This window comes from Rhinichthys klamathensis, unplaced genomic scaffold, assembly GCF_029890125.1.
Source record: "Rhinichthys klamathensis goyatoka isolate OS25496 unplaced genomic scaffold, OSU_Roscu_1.1 h1tg000134l_1, whole genome shotgun sequence".
NCBI classification, from domain to species: domain Eukaryota; kingdom Metazoa; phylum Chordata; class Actinopteri; order Cypriniformes; family Leuciscidae; genus Rhinichthys; species Rhinichthys klamathensis.
Genome location: NW_026606669.1, coordinates 952,875 through 974,378, shown reverse-complemented (window position 1 = coordinate 974,378; position 21,504 = coordinate 952,875). Strand labels below are relative to the sequence as shown.

General features: G+C 37.7%; 1 protein-coding gene across 6 annotated transcripts in view; it reads left to right on the top strand.

The window, feature by feature from the left end:
- vav3b (vav 3 guanine nucleotide exchange factor b) overlaps positions 1-21,504 on the top strand; it is a 52,847-nt gene that overhangs the window by 12,881 nt on the left and 18,462 nt on the right. For 4 of the 6 annotated variants that reach the window (XM_056257000.1, XM_056256997.1, XM_056256995.1 and 1 more), the window contains exons 11-19: positions 3,079-3,147; positions 6,921-7,007; positions 7,105-7,190; positions 7,273-7,405; positions 13,370-13,479; positions 14,552-14,653; positions 17,075-17,172; positions 18,392-18,414; positions 18,782-18,815. In XM_056257000.1, coding sequence (XP_056112975.1) covers positions 3,079-3,147; positions 6,921-7,007; positions 7,105-7,190; positions 7,273-7,405; positions 13,370-13,479; positions 14,552-14,653; positions 17,075-17,172; positions 18,392-18,414; positions 18,782-18,815 — 742 coding nt within the window. The remainder of the gene's footprint in view (positions 1-3,078; positions 3,148-6,920; positions 7,008-7,104; positions 7,191-7,272; positions 7,406-13,369; positions 13,480-14,551; positions 14,654-17,074; positions 17,173-18,391; positions 18,415-18,781; positions 18,816-21,504) is intronic. The other 2 variants (XM_056256996.1, XM_056256999.1) reach the window with 1 other exon arrangement.

Genomic DNA, 21,504 nt, shown 5'->3' with positions numbered 1-21,504 from the left:
ATATTTTAATGAAATCTGAGAGCTTTCTATCTCTCCATTGACCGTCTACGGCGCAACTACCACTTTCAAGCCTCAGAAAGGTAGTAAAGATATCATTAAAGTAATCCATGTGACTCCAGTGGTTTATCCTTAATTTTATGAAGTGACCCGAGTGCTTTGTATGCTCAAAAAATTTACCATGTACACATTGGAGATTAATATTTTGTAAATAAAGTGATAAATTATTATTTTTATTTTGTTTGTGCAAACAAAGCACTCGCGTAGCTTAATAAAACTGAGGTTGAACCACTGGAGGCACATGAATTACTTTAATGATGTCTTTACTAACGTTCTGTGGCTTGAAAGTGGTAGTTGCGTAGCTGTCAATGGAGGGACAGAAAGCTCCCAGATTTGATTGAAAAGACCTTCATTTGTGTTTCGAAGAACAACGAAAGTCTTATTGGTTTGGAACGACATGAGGGTGAGTAAATGATGACAGAATTTCATTTTTCGGTGAACTAACCCTTTATTAAGCCAAGTCAATTTTACTAAATTAAAGGGATATTTCCCCCAAAAATGAAAATTCTGTCATCATTTACTCACCCTCATGTCATTCCAAGCCCATAAGACTTCCGTTCATCTTTGGAACACAAATGATCATTTTAATGAAATCTAGAGATTAAAAATATCTCAAATTTGGTAAATGGAAGCTCAAACATGCAGGCTTGAAGTTCGATAACCAATGAGGTTCATTCTTGCGTGTCAAGCAATTGCTGTTGAGCTTTCATTTACCATATTTTAGTGCTCTATGTATGTTTGCTGATCAGTGTTTAAATGTGAATACAAGCCTAAATTAAATCTGTTTGTCATATAAAGGGATCATGTCTCTTCAGAAGACTTGAATTTAACCACTCAATTCATATGGGTTTATTTTATGATCTCTTTATGAATGTTTTGAACCATCTAGTGTTTTGGGTAAATAGACTTTCAGTGGAGGGCCAGAAATATCTCTGGTTTCATTAAAAATATCTTTCATTTGTGTTTTAAAGATGAAAGTCTTGTAGGTTTGGAATGACATGAGTGAGTAACTGATGACAGAATTTTCATTTTTGAGTGAACTAACCTAGGCATAACCTATAAGTAAATAATATAATTATCACAGTTAATAAACTATTTCATGCTAAAGTTTTGTAAGCGAGAGGTCCTTCACAACAGGACAGAGATAACATGAGAACAGAAGTGTGTGGACAAGTGTTAGAGACGTGTCGCCACACACCTGACAAACACCTGACACACACACACACACGCACGCACACACACACACACACACACGCACACACAAACAAAAGCAGGGGCAGGTGACAGTGTAGCTGACTCTCTACCACATGCTGTCCTGTGCTCAAACACATTGTGCCCACTTCCTCTGGCATGACTCAAACATACTCTCTTTGTAATAGTGTACCGTATCTGACTTTTGTTTTTGTTGCATTTTTGCAATTGTTTGTGGTCTGAGCCCCCCAAAACACGAGATCTGATTTTTACAAACCCGATCTGAACCCCATAAATATGTTGTTTCATATCTAATTAAAATGCGAGTTTGAAAAATAGTTTAACTCTAAACGTTCAGATCATATTTCATGTAATTTTTCATCATTTATGATGTGATGCAAATGTAACGTCATACTGGCATTCAGAATGTAATGAATGGGACATGAGCAAACGAGAAAGGAGTTTCAGACACTGCATATTCACTATCGTGTTAGTATAGTAAATACAGTCTGACACTTAGGTTGTTTTCAATTCTCTTTTTGTCTTGCATCTCTTGCTGTCGTGTTAATGCATAAGTCATTACAATGGGAACTGATATGATATTGACTATTGTACGCTGTTTTAACAAATTATTCAGAGTTCATCACTCGCAAAAGGACAGTGCAGATCAAAAATAAATAAATAATTGGTCTTACAAAGCTCATGGTGTCTGCAGAAGCACGGATAACCACTAGCAGTGAGTTTTGAGACCGAAATACAGATGAATGTCTGAAGAGACAGGATTTACTGGTAGATCTACAGGGATGAACACTGAAATCTCATTCATTTGTACTGTGGGTAATTGGGTCTCCATAAGCTCCTGCTCTGCATTATACCTCCAATACTTTTAGGAACCTGAGTCTAGTTGCACGTGCACACACATGCTTGAGCTTCCATCAAAGTCACAGCAGTGGCCTGGGTCAGAATGTAAATCTGGAAAGAGTGCTGAACTTTCTACTCACCTTGTTTACTTGCTGCGATTGGGCTGTTTGTCTCTCTCCAGCAGAATTCGATTCCACTCTGAAAACAAATGCATGTTTCTGATGAGCTGCACAGATTTCATACTTGGGACAACACCATTTCTCTCCCAGCGTGTTTGTGTGCTCGTAAGTCTGTTTGCGCACAAATCCAAAGGCCAGATTTGTTTATCAAGTTAATTAGTTATGTTATAGCGTGTATCTCAAAAGGTTCTGTTGATGCTTTTCTCCATACCGTGGAATAAATCTGGTTCAAATCAAAATGTCCGGCATCCCATCAAAAATGACGTGGTGCGCTCATTAGAAACTTGGCACTGTGTCGTTCAGAACAAGTCCTCAATGAAGTGGTCTAGTCCAGAGTTTTGATGATGATGATGATGATGATGGGACCACATTCTGTGACACAGAACAGGGCCTGAACATAATTCTGACTCAGTTTCAATGACATCAATGACATTCAATGACAGGTCTCCAAGATAAAGAAACACATGCACCAGAGTAGAAATATTCTCATTTAACTAAAATGATGAAACATTAATAAAATGGAAGAAAAAAAAATGAAAAAGTTGTCTTATTTTTCCCCCCGCATGATCAATAATAATAAAAAAAAAAAGATTATGCCAAGCTGCTTCTCTCTTTTCAAGGATTGCACTGTTTTAATTAGGCTTTTTTTTCTTTCATTGTGGTATCTGGACAATATCATCGTGATATTTTGACTTTATTGTCTAAATTTAATTTTAGAAATTAAAATCATGATCTTCTAAGAAGAGATGTATTTAAACAATTTACTTTTTTTCTTTCACTTTTCATATAGGAATTGGTCAAATATACTAATGACACCACAGAAAAGAGCAACCTACGAGTAGCCCTTGATGCCATGAGAGTAAGTATCGATTTCTTATGGAATATACAGCAAAAATGTACAGAAAGTACAGATTAGCAATTTTTTGTCATTATTAAATGTAAGTGATTTCTGAGAAACACTTGATATTTGAAATCAACCCAAACAACCCCTCCCTTCATTGCTCCGCCCCCAAAAATGCACGAACACGCAATGCAAGAGTGGATGTCTCTTTATCATAGCAAGATGCTAAATTAACGATAAGGAAGAACAAAAAAATGACATACAGAACAGAAGTACACGCATATAAGGAAGAGTTGATTGCTAGTCGCCAGCAGCACACCAGCTCCAGACAAACAATGACACTCAAAACTGTCCTTTTCCTTTAGCTAATATTACAACAACAGCATATCTTGGTTCTGTGAAACATAGCAAAACCAATGTTGCTCACGAATGGAGCTGAAACAATGCAACCTCGGTGTCAGGTTTCAGTCCTTCCCGCTTTTGTCTCTCCTGCGCTGGGAAGCTTTTCTAATATTAATGCGGGTCCTAAAGCTGATCTTAACCCTTATTTTTTTCATATTTTATATTCCTCTGAGCTTTTCTCTTTTGTAATGTCTCTCAGCCATCTCTCTTTCTACAGTCTTTCTTCAATCTCTGCCAGTAGGATTTAGTTTTGTCACTGTCATGAACCATGAATGGCTCCTTGATAGCTGGTTGCCAGTGGTATGTACTTTAGGTAGTACTGTGCAGTTTTGTCAATGTTCAGGAGTACACTAGCATATACTGTAGATGGCCTCAAAGCTAACACACATGGACTAGAGTTTGAACGACTTCAGATTTTTTGAAGCCAACATTTATGTGATTAAAGTCGAGTCAACTAGTCGCTGATGATGCCATTAATGAACAAATAAGCCTGAACCCTGAGCTGAGACTCGAACGCGGGTCGCCTTGTGCACAGCTATGGCATATATGACACAGCCTACGAGGCTATTGCTTCTACATAACAGCTTATTTTTTATCAGTTCTTTTGTCTTTGGGTCGTTATATTTCTCACAGATTTTTGCTCGTTCTAAATCAGATACAGATAAAGTAGCACAGTAAAGATTAGCTACATGTATGAATGCAGCATTAGTGAGAGAGTGATTGCATGTGTGAATTAATTCTACCTGGCAGCATCTCTCTACTAATAGTGAAGCTGTGGGTTTAAGTTACTTAGAAATAAATGCTGAATCACAGAAGAGTGTTGACAATATATTTCTGCGCTACTGAATGTTTCTGTGTATGGGTTTGCGTTACAATGCAACAGCGCTTTGGTTTAGAACGCCGATTAACTTATGTGTACAGTAAGCTGTATAAAACGTTTGTTCACCCGATCAATTTTGAGCATCCAGATGGTATAATCAAACATATCTTGTGGAGGGCTTTCGGAGTATGCATTTATTTGTCATTTTAACTGTTGGAAACGGAGCGTTAAAGTGGACTTCAAAGATTTATTATCCTGTTGCGCCCTCTGTAGGCCATGATCTGCGACTAATCGATGTCAGGCTTATATGGCAGAGAATTAAAGTAACACTATGTAGTTTTTCAACCTTCATAATATATTTCCAAGACCCTTGTGATGGTACATCGACTTACAATAGGTTAAATGACACGACGTGGTCTGTATCGCTTTTACTTGCACTATGTAACTTTGGGTTTCGGGTAGTAACCGGAGCACAAAAAGAACTTCAAAATTTGACTGCTTTACGGCATACGTCACTTCCCCCACCACTTCCTCAAATTGTCTGTGGCCATTGCAGACATCCCAAGTCTCCCAGAAGTTCCGGGAGTCTCCCGCATATTGATAGCGTCTCCGTGTTGCCCGCAAATGACTTCTTGCATGGTTGGGATGTCTGCCATTGTTGATTCCAAAGCCGCTGCTGGATAAACAGCGAGCGTGCGCGTGCGACAGTAGGCTGCGGTAGGCTAAATTATGTACGACAGCAGTAATGGACAATTCCGCTTCCAACCTGTAGGGCGACCGCAGAGGAAAAGTTCCTTGGTGTTGCTTTAAATTCGATTAGTCGACTTGTCTGTGCGGCTCCTAACATAGACTAAGGCTGCGTGTCCACCAAAGCGTTTTTTTGCTTTGCTTGCTATGATACGAAGTGTTACTAGTATCTCATTTCACAGATCGTTTGTTTCTGTGCTGTTTCTATATAAAAATATTGATACAATGTAAAGTATTTGCTCTGGCTCCTGTTTTAAATTATTTTGTTCCGTTATTATGCTTGTTGTTGTCATGACGTTGTACAAGCAGAATGTGATGGTTGGTTGTTGTGGTATTTGTCCCGCCCCTTCTCCACTGTGATTGGACGGCTGACAGTGATGAGCGCTGCGTTTTACCCAAAGTTGAACATTCTTCAACTCTCGGCGACCGGTAAAAACCGCAGAGCTCCCTTTGAAAACAATTGGAAAGATACGCCAGCCGCGAGAAAAAACGCTTTGGTGGACACAGGGCCTAAAAGCCACAAAACTCTCATTTTAAGATGTTACACTTAAACCAGCATTGATTTCTATTTAGAATGTTACATCAGGTCATTCCTGCATGTTCTTGGTAATGTTTTAATATCCATGAGATATTATGGGGTTCTATACGTGAAGTGATGTCAACGCCTCATATCTGTCTCACTGGCAGAGTACGTGGAAAGCAGATTAATGGTTATGTGAGGAGCAGTAATGGAACAGAGGCCTGCGATGATTTAATTTGTTGGAATTATCCTCTCAGTGTTGATTGGTTTAGCCGAATGGGAGCGGTGAGAGTTGCTCAGACAGGGACTGAACTCATCTACCTGCCTGCCTGTAAAATGGTGTGTTTAATTTAGACTCATAAGTGAGTGTTTGAGCAGAGGCTGCCTTTTAAAATGGAAATCAGCCGAGATCCACGTCATCCCAGTGGGGTCTTTTGAAAAACCTCTTTTGATATCTGGAGATGTTTATTCTCGCTGATGAAATAAAATAATTTCCTGTGGAGAGATAAATACTGGATCTATTTTTCATTCACTTTTCATTCGTTTCATAATTCTTTTATAACTAATTATACTGTATTATCAATGCAATTTGAGTGAACAGTTGGTTTGAAAATGAACATCAATTTCATAACGTATTTTTCATAATGGTTTGTCTCTCTTTTGTTTTAATGACAGCAAATCTAATTATCATGTTCTCCAGCATGATTGGAGATAAAAAAAGCATCTCAGAGAACGAGTTACATGATCAATGTCACAAATGTACTTATCTGATTAGTAACTCGTACTATTAGAAATAGTGGAGAATCTGACATATTTCATTTAACAAATTATATACACTACCGCTCGAAAGTTTAGGCTCAGTAGTATTTTTTTAAAGAAATTAATACTTTTATTTAGCAAGGACACATTCAATTTATCAAAAGTGACACATTATTTTAAATAAATGCTGTTCTTTTGAACTTTATATTCATTATAGAATCATGAAAAAAATGTATCAGTTTCCACAAAAAAGCTTAACACTTACCGGTAACACTTTATGCTCACAACATATATTTAATATAGGTTTAGAGTCAGGGTTTGGTTTAATGTTAGTTGCTTGTAATTAAGCATAGTTTACTGCTATTTCTGTAGTAAATACTGTTCATGTAACGTGTCAGAAGGACAGATCAAAATAAAGAGTTACCAAAACTGTTTGCTTCCTCTGTTTATTTTCCTGTATAATTAGTTTAAGTTTTTTCCATATAATTGTGTGTATATATGATATGCATAAATCTAGTCATTTTCTTTTCCTTCATTAAACAGGACTTAGCCCAGTATGTAAATGAGGTGAAAAGAGACGTTGAGACTCTGAGGGAGATTGATCAGTATCAGAGATCCATAGAGAATTTGGTAAGTTGTACATAATAAGCATGCCCTCTGCTTTTAAAAGCATAGTTTACTTACGTCATCGTTGTTTTCCTGTCTGTTCATGAACTTCCCTTCACAGAATCAGTGCTTACTTTCTTACGGAAGACCGAAGGGTGACGGTGAAGTCCGTTTGGTGTCAAATGTGGACAAACGTAGACAGGACAGGTGAGGCTTAAGGCAAAAACCTTTACTGCAGTCCACTCCTGTTTTTACTTTCATGCCATGTCATGACGTGTCGATGCTGCAGACATATTTTTTTGTTCGACGTTGCTGTGATCGTCTGCAAGAGGCGTGGGGACAACTATGAGATGAAGGAAGTGATCGACCTCAATCAATTCAAGATCACAAATAACCCCACCACTGATAAGGACAGCAGAAAGGTCAGTGAGAAACATGGTAACTGGAGGTTTTAGGCTCAGAAAACTGCACCCAAACATCAAACCATCATATTCATATTCATCATATTGTTCCATTCTGAAGTGTTTTATTGAGGTCGGACTAGAATAGAAATCACTCGAGCGTTCTTGTCTTCTTCAGACATGGCTCCACATAACTCTCCCTTAGATCTCTTTTGATCTGTTAGTGTCATAGAATAGTGTTTGCTGATTTTTTTTTCCTCTGTAAAAAGTGTTTATGTCCTCCAGGATACTGTAGGATATTCTAGCGATATCCAAACCATTTTAAGGACGGTGTGACTTACCAAAGTGCATTTTTATGCAAATTAGTTGTGCTGTTGTAAGCTCTTTGAAACCGCATAAGTCAGTAAAATTTTTATATGCAGTACATAGGAAATGTTGAGGTCTTTATCATTTCAGATCGAACACACGGTGTAAAAAAACTTTTTTTAGATCAAGTAAATAATGCTAAAAAACAAAAAACAAATGTTCAAACAACCTCCAGGAAGTACTGCTTCTCAGTGCAGTTTTCCAGCTATATACTTTAATTATATATACATACACTGTATGTAAATACACTCACCTAAAGGATTATTAGGAACACCTGTTCAATTTCTCATTAATGCAATTATCTAATCAACCAATCACATGGCAGTTGCTTAAATGCATTTAGGGGTGTGGTCCTGGTCAAGACAATCTCCTGAACTCCAAACTGAATGTCAGAATGGGAAAGAAAGGTGATTTAAGCAATTTTGAGCGTGGCATGGTTGTTGGTGCCAGACTGGCCGGTCTGAGTATTTCACAATCTGCTCAGTTACTGGGATTTCCACGCACAACCATTTCTAGGGTTTACAAAGAATGGTGTGAAAAGGGAAAAACATCCAGTATGCGGCAGTCCTGTGGGCGAAAATGGCGAAAACCGAGGTATGCAGCAAAGCATTTGTGAAGCCACAACACGCACAACCTTGAGGCGGATTGGCTACAACAGCAGAAGACCCCACCGGGTACCACTCATCTCCACTACAAATAGCAAAAAGAGGCTACAATTTGCAAGAGCTCACCAAAATTGGACAGTTGAAGACTGGACAAATGTTGCCTGGTCTGATGAGTCTCGATTTCTGTTGAGACATTCAGATGGTAGAGTCAGAATTTGGTGTAAACAGAATGAGAACATGGATCCATCATGCCTTGTTACCACTGTGCAGGCTGGTGGTGGTGGGGGTGTAATGGTGTGGGGGATGTTTTCTTGGCACACTTTAGGCCCCTTAGTGCCAATTGGCCATCGTTTAAATGCCACGGCCTACCTGAGCATTGTTTCTGACCATGTCCATCCCTTTATGGCCACCATGTACCCATCCTCTGATGGCTACTTCCAGCAGGATAATGCACCATGTCACAAAGCTCGAATCATTTCAAATTGGTTACTTGAACATGACAATGAGTTCACTGTACTAAAATGGCCCCCACAGTCACCAGATCTCAACCCAATAGAGCATCTTTGGGATGTGGTGCAACGGGAGCTTCGTGCCCTGGATGTGCATCCCACAAATCTCAATCAACTGCAAGATGCTATCCTATCAATATGGGCCAACATTTCTAAAGAATGCTTTCAGCACCTTGTTGGAATCAATGCCACGTAGAATTAAGGCAGTTCTGAAGGCGAAAGGGGGTCAAACACAGTATTAGTATGGTGTTCCTAATAATCCTTTAGGTGAGTGTATATACTGTGTGTATATACAAGAGTTGTTTTCATGAAATGCTCTCCATGTACATTTCTTATAGGAAGTATGAGATGAGAACATAATACTAAAGTATTTAAAAACATGTTAATAAAGGAAACAACTTTCATTGAACTATTCAAGTTGTAACGCAATAAATCTTCTTAAAGTTACTTAATTTAAATAGGCAATTAACAGCATTTTTTTTAAATGTTTTAAATATTTCTGTCAGGACCACTATCGTCAAATACGATTGACAATAATAGCATACAGTTTTGATTGGCGGGATGGTTCTGTTCTGGGCAAGAACTCTGCGCATCGATGCAGCAGCCTAGCATGGATAAGAGCTGGGAGAGCAGCAATAACCCCCCTTTGGGTAAACAGAACAGAACCAACATGAATGTATTGCAGATATCATTAATTAATTTTAATGTACAACATAATTTGAGAATTTTAGTCTGATTCAAGGGGAATCAGAATGCCATACTGACTGACGAGAGGAGGAGCTGGGGATGGAGGAGGGTAATTAGCTCCTGAGAAACGCGATAGCTGCTGATAATACTGAAGGAGCTTATATATGTATACAGTGATAGGCGTCGTATTCCTATAGGTAGACGTGGATCAGCTGAGAGTCACTGATGCGAGCTTGACTAACGTGACCGAGCGGCAACCTCCCTAGCTGTATCCGAAATCGCCCCCATACCCTCAAATAAGGCGCTATTTGAAAGGACTGCCATTTGTTGTGGTGTCAGAAACCATAGTGGACGTTATATATATACGGGTGTATATAACTAATCCGTTTAAATTTAATTAAGCCTTAAAGTTCTGCATAATTAAGGGCGTGGCCACTTGAGTGACAGGTGGCTTGCCGTTGCTGTCACTACTAGTCGTTTGTCTGCTGTCTGTCAGCGTCACGTCACCTCAGCTAATTCCAGCTGCTGAACTTGGCATCTCTGCCGTGTTTGTGCTTTTTTTCTGGATTATTTTATTTTAAAACACGCATTATACATTTGCCCACACCGTTGGATTCCATTGTTGTCGAGTATCGAGAGAACAAGCCGCGCTGTTTTTCCAGTTGTTTTCCTCTGTGAACATGCACTAATGGATGTCTGACAATTTCAATGCTTTTTGGAGTTTTCTGATTTAAACTATAGAGGCTAGAGATAGACTATGCTTATTTACCTGCAGGTGTCGGTGCTCTGTCCATGCAATAAATGCACATCCTTGAATGAGCGTTGATTTCTAGCACATTTACTTGAACTTCTTTGGTAATATCTATGGTTCAGAATTCAGAATGGTTCAGAATCAGAATTTAAAATGGACTGAATAAAGCTCTCTACGAACTTGACGTGCGATGCCGCGCTGACTGACATGTATGCGCATGAATCACTGTCACACGTACAAGCTCACAGCAATAATGTAAGTTACTGCATAATACATTTTTAGCAGAATAATACAGCATCACGATACACATGGTCTCACTTTTAGCCATATCTTTTAACTATCATAGTATTTCGATGGGCAAAAACATGAACTTTAAAGTTGGCTGTCAGGGACGGAGCTACGGGTGTACGAGTGACCGCTTGCCCACCCAGTCAGATCCAGGGAAATATTTATATTTTTTTGATAATACAATTTTCTTACGTTAAACAATTCTTCAATAATTATTGTAAATGTGATTTGTTTTTTTCATGCATTAAAACTCTATCCTAATATTAATAAGAGCATGCTAATTCGTCTCTTCAGTTACGTCACACACCAGCGCCCAGTAGTAATGTTCTTCTTCGCGCAAATATCCGGATTTCAACTAGCAGCGCCTTTTTATGTTATTACAAAAATGGCTAAACCGCTATCTATGATGCATTTAATAATGAAAAACGTCTTGACAATGGCTTTACATCATCAAGTCAGCTGTCACTTTAGCTTGAGGCCCTGTGCGGTCGCACACTTGGTACTGCGAGTAGCATATAGCATTAGCTCCTAAGCCTGATCAAACTCGATCACGTCGAGCTAGGCGGGCGGGGTTTCAGCAACCAGGCACCTCAGCTCCACCCACGTCCCGTCTCTTTGCCCATTTTCTGTTATCCGGGAGTGACGCGGTGCCAAGATGGCGACGGCCGGCTCCGCCCACTTTTGGCTTCAAAAATGCTCTTCAGAAACCTACGGGTGACGTCACGGACACTACGTCTATATTTTTTTACAGTCTATGAACGTGACCTGCCAGAACTGACGCTATGCTTGATTTTTCTCATGCATTTAAATTTGTCAACTAGAAAACTATGCCTGTTTTTCTGAGTCAACTGTCATTCAACAGCCTAAAATCTAACAGCCAGACCTGTTCAAGCTGAAAAAAAGCACCAAAAATCAAGCTGTCCCTTAGACTGTAATGGTAAGTGTAACAGATCAGGCTGGAGAGCTCATCGCATACTGTTGCAGACAGATGTTACTGCTCTTTATGAGGGTTGATGGATGGTGACGGATCGCTGCCGCATGCTGAACCAACTGCTGTGGAAAGACTTGGTTGCTTTTGACAGTAAACAGTCTAAAGTCTGTGTTCATTGTGCAGAGTATCCCATGTCGTGTGAATCAGAAGTGGCCATATTAAATTGTGTATATATAGAGGTTGCAGAACTGTACCTAGATTTTTTTTTTTTTTTTTTTTAGTCTGTGAAGGCAGACAGCTCAACCTCAGGTTACCTTTGGTTTTATGATGTTCTTTTTGGGCTTGGCAATAGTCGTACAGATGTAAAAATAATGCGGACGTGTCTTTTAAACTTTTGATATTTTTTTCTCTTTTATGCCTTTCACCAAAAGGAAGGTTTCTTCTGAACAGATGGTCTGGTGAAATCTGTCTCAAGGAGACCTTGGCTAGAAAAGCCCTGCTGGCTTTTCTGTTTGAAGTGCCTTTCTGCCCCTCCTCAGGACACATACACACACTTAATACACTGATGGATCTTATTCCTTCAACCACAAAACACGCAGACATGGCCACATAAAAATCTTTAAGAATATAGTAAAACTTTATAATAACCATCATTAATAAATATTATCACATTATGTAATGCGTATACATTTACTTTAACACATTTATTTTTGGAGGAAAGAAAAGCTTGTAATAGTTATTGCAAGGGCTTTAATTATATTTAAATAAAAAAAGACTGCTTTTACTACTTTTAAAGTCTCACCTGGGTTTAATTTATAAATAAATTTGCTATTAAGAATTTTTTTTTTTACCCTTTTATTGAAAGATATGGATTTTTTTTCTGTTTACGTGTACTGAACACACCCTCATATTTCAGTCTTTCGATAACACACGGAACAGAATATTATGCTTTTCATGTTAAATTAGATAAATGTATTGACTGAATTAAGCAAATTTAATTTCGTAAGTTAACATGTAAACTCTGGAAGCTCATTTTCATATTCTTTATTTGTTAAGCATTCTGTCAGGTTTGTTATTAACCTGTTGATAAGAGTTACTATTGCCAGAAATACTTGGCAAAATTGTCTGACTCGAACAGTGTTATTTTAGTACTATTGATAAATTGATAGTATTTATTATTATTTTGAACTAACTTTTACTTTTATAGTTTTCAATTTAATTTTAGTTTTAGTATTCTTTTTTTGTGTTTTGTTCATTTTAATTTCTATTTAGTTTCAATTTATTTTATTTAGTTTGAGTAGTTATAGTATTTCAACTTATTTCAGATAGTTGCTAAGGCAACTCTTCTAAATTTCGTTTACGTTTTTTATCTAATACTTTTAATTTATTTCGGCTCTATTTCAATTACTACAAATAATATTTAATGGTTTTAGTTTTACAACACTGGCCTGGACAGAGGCAAGGATGGGATGCTGCGACAGTAGTCTGCATAAATGCTACGCCACATAAATGTACTCATGCACAGCACACACACACATACACATTTTCCCATACACTGAATAGTTGATGATGAATGTGTCCACTCCCCCAAGGTTGCCTCTGGCTGTCTATTACCGTGTAAAATAAAATGAGCCCTTTCCCCCTGTCACCCACCAAGCCTCACCGCCATCTCCCATCACAGCTTTAAACCAAACACCACAACCCTTTAATTTTCTAGTACATCAACTTTTTGTGCCACTTATTACAAAAGGTCTTAATGTAAATGCATATTTGAAAGATAGGTCTTTACATAAAAGTCTCATTTGTATCTTTTAAGCAGTTATTTTGCTCTGTCTTGTCCTCTGGCAGTGGTGCTACGGGTTCTTCCTCACCCACCAGCAGGGGCAAAGTGGATTTGAGTTCCTGTTCAAGACAAAAGAGCTGAAGAAGAAATGGCTCGACCAGTTTGAGATGGCCATGTGAGTTTGAAACTTTGGTCCCAAAAATCACAGTTCTGTCACATTTACTCACCCTCATGTTGTCCCAAACTTTCTTTGTTCCGTGGAACGCACTGTTTTGCTCTTTTCTGTGCAATTTCAATAAACAAGAACCAGAGCCTTCACGCTTTAAAAACAGCACAAAAGGTACTGGAAGGTATGAAAGTATAAATTGAAGTAATTCACTGATAATCTTCCCCTCCATTGAGCTGGTAACTAAATTGTTGAGATCTAAATACTGTTTTTTGAGAGTGAGTGCATGACAATTTGTACATTTAAATCAACTACTAATTATTTAAATGTGAAAATTTGAAATTGGTTGCGTGATCTTTCACACTTTCAAACTGCATTCAAAATAGAATAACGCACATGACAATAGCAAACATCTGCTTTTTTATGTTAGAGAGAGAGAAAATGTTTGCACACATCATCTTCTATTCAATATAGCGCCCAGCATGATTATATCGATGCCATTTGATGTCAAGCAGCTTACTTCGCTCTAGTACATGGTGACATTCTGCACCTGGGATGCTGTCGAGATTTGATGGCACAGTGTATTTACAAGGGCTACGCTGAAAGAAATGAATAGTGAGAGAAGATGGTGGAAACTAACGAAAGTTCTGATTTGGAATTTGTGTAGGCTCAAGAGGATACGCCATGCCTCGTGCAGAGAGTCTGAAATGATGTTTCCTCTCCCTCTTGATTTATATGTCACCCTTTAAAAAATTTGTTTCTGTACGCACACGTATACATGTGGTTGACTGCGTATAATGATCTGAAAGGTGCATTCAAACAACAAATTACACCTGCTGCATGCACACCGCTCTCTTGATGCAAGAATCAATCTTAGAGTTGTTTGGGCAAAGAGATTCCCCAATGCTCTGATTCGTGCCCAGAATCTGTTTTTGGTCCCTGCCCCCACGGGCCACAACATCCGCCCCCGTTCTCTCTGGCCACTTAAACGTGCAGTTTAACTCACACGGTTAGTTTGTCATTTTTCCAATCAGTCAACTTTGCACCATCGTTTTTCCATATTTCCCATTTTCCATTTCAGATCTAATATTCGCCCTGAGAATGCCACGTTTAACTCTCACCTCTTCAGAATGCACACCTTCGAGAGGGCTACCACCTGCAGCTCCTGTCATATGCTTCTCAGGTGAGCTGTCATTACACTTCTGAGGCTGCTGTTAATTGTGTGTTGAAACAAGTTAATAAAACCAGTCAGATCATTAAAATAAAGATCTTATGAAATTGCTTGATGAGCACAGTCTTTTCTGTGCTTTCTGTTGCAGTGACATTGTAAATGTGTAGAAATCTTCGAAAATATAGTTTTGGGGTAGTTAGGGTAGATGCCATATTAAACTTGACACAGATGAAAACAAGGCTGCGAGAGATAGGCCCTATACTAAATGGAACCCTTCCTCCGAGTCCACACTTTTGTGATGTATTGCCGCTTTGACAGTCAGGTTGAAGTTTGCTGCGAAGCTCGTGGCCTCTCCAAAAGTCCGCATCGAAGGCGCATATCGTCAGCTAAGGGGGCACTAGCGAGCACCCTTCTGAAACCTAAAATGACAAATGGGACAGGGTGTGTCCAAACTTGGTCCTGGAGGGCCACTGTCCTATAGAATTTAGCTCCAACTTATCTGCAAGTTTTTGTATGCCTCGCAGTAGCGTCTCCTGACCATACATTTCGGTAGGGCAGATTCTTTGTCTTAGCGCTAGTTTATATTAAACAGCTTTATATTCTAATTGCTGAATATGCAGACACACTTTTGGTGTTATTCAGCCTGAGGGTTACACTCTAATTTTGATTGACAGGCTTTAAGTACACACGACACATGCATAATGCTATCCTAGCCTTAAATGGGTCATATGATGCTATTTTCGAAGATCATTATTTTGTGTATTTGTTGTAATAGAATATTACCATGTTTTAATGTTAAAAAAAACACATTATTTTTCACATACTTTACATTATTGTAGCCCCATCGTTCTAAAACGCGTCGATTTCTACAAAGCCCCTCCTTCCGAAAAGTGTAGTGTGCTCTCATTGGTCAGCTGACCCAGTGCGTTGTCATTGGCCGAACATCTCAAGCGGGTGTCTGAAATGTAATGCTCCTAACCATAATGGAGCTTCAGCTTCCAAAGTCAGTTAATAATGTCGTCAGTTTTACCATATCAGTTTGAGCCTGAGTCAGATTCTGAAAATGCAGATGACCAATCCGATCGATCGGATACTCGTATGTATTTACGGTACGCAAGTCGCGGTTCAGCTGACCGTGACAAACGCCGCCTGGAACACAGCCAGTCTTGTACTCTCCCAGGTTCACATCAGGAAACTGCGCTGCTCACCCACGGACATTTGGGTTGTACTGTTCTGGAGCATTGTTGTAAGTAAATCTTAACCACTGGTCCTAATTGTGTCCACTTTCGGAAGGGCAAATAAAGTGCTGCTTTTGCTTTTGCATAGAAACACACAGCGTCTCCACAAAATGGCGGCGACAACACTACTGACAACTGAAGCCACGCCTTCTTTCTTTGAGCATTTGGGCGGCATTATGCAAATATTTCCACCTAGTGACGTAGGCCGGTAAGAGAGGATTCGATCGAGGCGTTTTAGCTAGGTCTGGATCTTCCTTCTCTTTTAGATAGCTCAAAGTCTCCCACTTTGTTACTTTGCAGATCTTATACGTGGAAAAACAGCTACATAACACACTAAAGAAAAAGGAAAACATGAAAACTCATGAGTTGACCCCTTTAATGTAGTTTTTATTGCCTCTATTGAGTTGGGGAGGAATTCCAGTGAGGAAAAGAAAGTCATGTCTTTTCTCAAAACAAACATAAAACAAACAACAGAACAATAAAGGCTATTCACAAGATCATATTTAAACTAAAGGATTTACATTTTCATTAATTTGATATGCTACTGATAATGATAAAGATTGTTGTAAATTTAAATAAATAGCCTAACATTTTTGTAAATAACAATAATTTACTAAATTATTGTAGAGAGAAACAATGTCTTTAGAATCCCTTTCAGATTGATTTTCTTTTCCATCTGATGATAAAAAATATTGACAGCCAATCAGAATCCATCCTGTTTTTAAAGAGCTTGAGCATTTAAAATTGTAGATGACAAAACAGCAGTGCTCGCTTATAATAAACAGAAAGTTAACGTACGTTGTTGTGGACGCTAATATAGTTATCTTTATAGTTATCATTCTTGGTGTGAACGGCCCTTTACAGTCTTTACAATGACATGCACTGTACAAAGGTCCCCGGACATGTTTATGGAGTTTTTATCTATTGAAAGTTTTTTAGAAAGATGTTTCATCAGCAGTTGTTAAACAACAGTACAATCCATTGAACAAATTGTACTTCTGTCCCTCAAAGCCTTCTTTTTATTTCTGTCAAAAATTAAATATGATGCTACCCTGACTAAGGTCTATTGAAGCTAACTGACATTGCCTAAAAGTCGATTTAATGGGGTCTGTAATAGTCATGTAAGGTACATGTATGTAAATCAATAAAAGTCAGCGTTGACCCATGTGACCTTTTCTATCCTCATGCTCTTCAGGGGAATTTTTAACCAAGGCTACCTTTGTACTAAATGTGGAAACGGGGCTCATAAGGGCTGTCTGGGAAGACTAGGAGCCTGTGGAAGGGCAGGTAATGGTCAGTAAAGAGCTTCTCCATGTTGGCATTTCATATTTGACAAAAAAAGATAGAGAGAGAGAGAGAGAGAGAGAGAGAGAGAGAGAGAGAGAGAGAGAGAGAGAGAGAGAGAGAGAGAGAAACACACAAACTCCCATACGCTCAACAGAACCCCCCGTACTAAATAGGAAAAGAAAGAGTCACTGACTACAGTCACACACTGTTCACAGAATACTGGAATTGATGCCCAGATGATTTCAGATTCTTTGTCATGTCAGGCTCATGGGTTTTCAGACTTAACATAGATATTTCAGTGTATGTTGTAATGTAACTGTCATGCCATAGTCTGAAGGTAATGCAGAGCTTGAATATTCCCTTACTATAAGAATAAAAGATCAGATTCAGGTATGTACCACATCCTCAAGGGCCAATGTTTTTGCATTCTGCTGCATTTCCCTTTTCCATATTTTTCTATGCAAACATTTTGACCACTGCACTCAAGTCCAAAAACATGGTGCACAAGTTAAAAGTTAAACATTTGTATAGTAAGTTTTTCAGATAATATACAAAGCAAGGAGTATGAATATAGAAACAATAACAAGAGTAGCTAAATAAAAAATAAATAAAACAAGAACATAACAAATGGGCTAACATTGGCATAGAAAGGCATAGCCATAGAGAACTTTACATAAAGGTCTATTATGCAGAACTGAGGAAATCCAGAAAGTACTGTCACACAGTTTGAAATTAATTATGTGAGTTTGGCCCAAAAACCAACAAATAAACGAATAAAAAAACCATATACCCTCCAATCGTATAACATTAAGGATTTCATTCAACTACAGTGAGTTTTGAAACAAAGTGAGTCTAAAGATTTCCAGTTTAAGAGTTATTATTATTATTATTATTATTATTATTATTCTTTTGTTGTTGTTGCGAGGATCATATCCAGCAATAAAGATAGTTGTTTGGTGTCTGGGAGAGTAAAAAGAAGTTCACCTCATCTCTAGGCCTTGTTTTTTTTTTCTATTCCATTCGCCCTGTGCCTCACGCTTTAAAAAAAAGCAAAAATGTGTTTTGTGTGAAAATTCCGTTTACACTATATAAGGCAACTAATTTAACTACTTGCTTGCTGGAGATATCTATAATACTCAATATAATGCCACAGAATTGTAATTTGCATGTGTACAGCCTTTTGCTGCCTTTACAATTTTCTTTTTCTCTCTCATTATGATCTCAGATGTTGCTGTTCAAAAAGCACAGGTGAGATAACCGACATTAATCTAAACTTACTGTCCATACTGTACACTTCAAACATAATGCATGCCATTTCCAGACTGTGATATAAAATGATCTTACTCTATGTATATTTGTAAGGAGAGGAAAATTATTGTGTAATGCAGTCTGAAGTATATGTTTTATTGTCCTTTAAATGTATGTTTACTGTACTGACAGAATGCTGTCTTAAATAGGAATGACAGAATCATTGTTAGATCGTTTCTTTGTGTCAGTGTGTAAAATCCTTTTGACAATATTTTTACCAGTGTTGAAAAGTAGATAATAATAGCTGAGTGTGTTCATATTGCATAGAATCTGTTAATGATATTCTCTCTCCTCTCTTATTTCACAGAGAAAGACAACACCTCGGAAACAAGAAGACCCAGGTAGGTGCCTTTGTCTTCAGCATGCTTCTCTGTATATAGACTGTGACATTTTCAAGACTACTGTAAAGGTCTTTTATGTACTCTACTTTAAACATTTGTTGCTCTATATAGTCTTCTGGGAACTCGGGGAACTTAGTAATTCTGTGAATTCAGATCTATGTGGCCAGTTTTAAATTTAATTTGTCACACCTCGGAACCATTTAAAATGATCTAGTGAAGTGTGATCAAAATAGTGATCAAAAATGGTGAGAAACGTAAAGAAAGTACATTCATCTAAATATTAACCTATATGGAAAAAAGTCCATGGATCTGTCAACTACATCATGTTTACTATTGGCAGTCTGACTCAGCTCCTTCCCGCACCTGTTTAAATTATTTATTTTAGAACAAATATTTTTGAGTCCACAGAGCAACAGTTTAGCATGGTGTGTGAGATTTGTGAGCTTTATATGAGCCTGGTAAAGTCTGAGACATATCACAATCCCTTTCCCTTGCTATCTCTCCATTTACCTTGGGTCTATTTACGGTCATATCAATGCAAAAAAAAGTCTGTATATTAAATTTTAAAAAGTGGGAAAAAATGCAATAATTTTAATATAAAAAAATTATAAATACATAATTTATTGAATGAGAATGATCACACAATATAATATGTATATTAATAAAAAAATAGCTAAAACTATAATTTAAAAAAATACAGTTATATACAGTTAAAACCATTTATTATAATGTGGACATTCTTTCGTGTTTTTGTGTTTTGTAAATTTTGTTGAAAGCATTTACCACCCAAAAAAAATAAAAAAGCATCGCAGAATATTCTGCAAGGATTTACAGATATGATCATTCTCAGAACCATGTCACAAATCATATGAGATTATTAAGTTCTAAAGAGATTATATGAGTTATTAAATGTATTATATAAATAATAAATAAACGTTTCTTGTAAAATGTTTTGGCAACTGTGTTGCAACCTTGTTATGTGTTTTGTCATTTTCAGAAGTATTACTTGTAAACAGTCAGGAGAGCTTCTCATTTCACTCCAAAAACACTGCCACATCATTTTATTTTCAGAATGGTGAAACTTCATGCTCAGCTTAAACAAGTGCTGATTTTCAAAATTGCTGTAGTTCTGTTTTGCCTCTTCTGGGACTAAATAACAATCCTAAAGTGCTGAAGGGGTGTGCTCATGTTGATGGGAGGAAGTGGTCAAAAACAATGCATTATAGAAACAGCACAAAATTGCCCTGCTCATTTTATTGCTGTTTAATTAGAATGATTAATTTCTGATTTAACAGAGTGTTTTGACCAACTTGTTACTTTTAAATAAGCTCAAGTGTGCTGACAGCTAAAGTGATAGAAGCTCACAGTTGAAGCAGTTTTATTATCTTCATTATCTACACTGTTCTCTGTAATGGATTGAAAAGAAAAATAGCTCTGGCACATTTGGTCGTATTAATTGGAACATTCACTTCTACAACATTGTACCTATCAGTAACTACAGCTGATTGAGTGCTTTATTGAGAAGTTGTAATATGAACACATCCGTAAATGGATTCTTTCTTCAGGAAGTCTAATGTTCACACCAATTTCAGCAGGTGGAACGTCTCCTTGGTTCAGGCCGTTGATACGTTAAAGATAACAAGTCAAGTTATAAGTTGACAAAGAACACATGGGAAATTCTCTTAATTCTTACATTGATTAGTTGTTTTAGGATCACTAACTGCCACAGTTTTCTCTTTGAGAATTGCCGGTACTTGTATTGCCGGTTGTGGTTTTAAGAATTTTGTCACAAATTTGACACTCCCGGTGAATACCATATAAAACACCTGGGATGTCAAATATGTGTTTCCTTTTAGTTACCTTCAGGCAAGGGCCGCCGAGAACCAGTCAGAGCTGTCAGGGTCAATTCAATGGGCTGTAATGGCAGGAAAACTCCTCTGCGTGTCTGACAGTCAGTAGTGGTCTCATTACACCTTAGTTATATTGCTGCTGCAATCTTATTGTTCATGATACAAAACACCTCAGCTTAAATAGAGTATGATGTCATGTAGTAATGTCTGCTGAAATTCAGCCTAGCCATCAGAGGAATACATTTTATTTTAAAATATACAAAAATTGTAATAATATTTCACAATATTATGTTTTTACTCTGTGTTTTAATTAAATAAATACAGCCTTGGTGAGCATTAGAGACTTGAAAAACATTAAAAAAATCTTACCCCATTCTTTTGAATAGTAGTGAATATACATTTACTGTACATACACACATGCATACATATAATGGTCATATTTAAAGTACCTCTATTATGCTATTTTAAAGTTTCCTAATTTTGTTTTGGAGGTCTCCTACAACAGGTTCACATGCATCAAAGGTCAAAAAACACTTTCATTTTCTCATAATATACAGTGGACATCACCACATTGTTCAATGAATCTCAATCGACTCGTTGGATGAATCATTCTCTCTAAATCCCTCCTTTCCGTGAGCTTATACTGCTCTGATTGGCCAGATGGCTCAATCTGTTGTGATTTGTTTACTGCTTACAGCGGTAAGTCATAAGGCACATTACCATAACTGAACTTCAGCTCAGGAGGCTTCCTCAGTCCTCAGCGCTTGTACACATTGTAAAGACAGTAATGATGACACCGATTTTACCATATCAATCAGAGTGCAAGTCGGATGACGAAA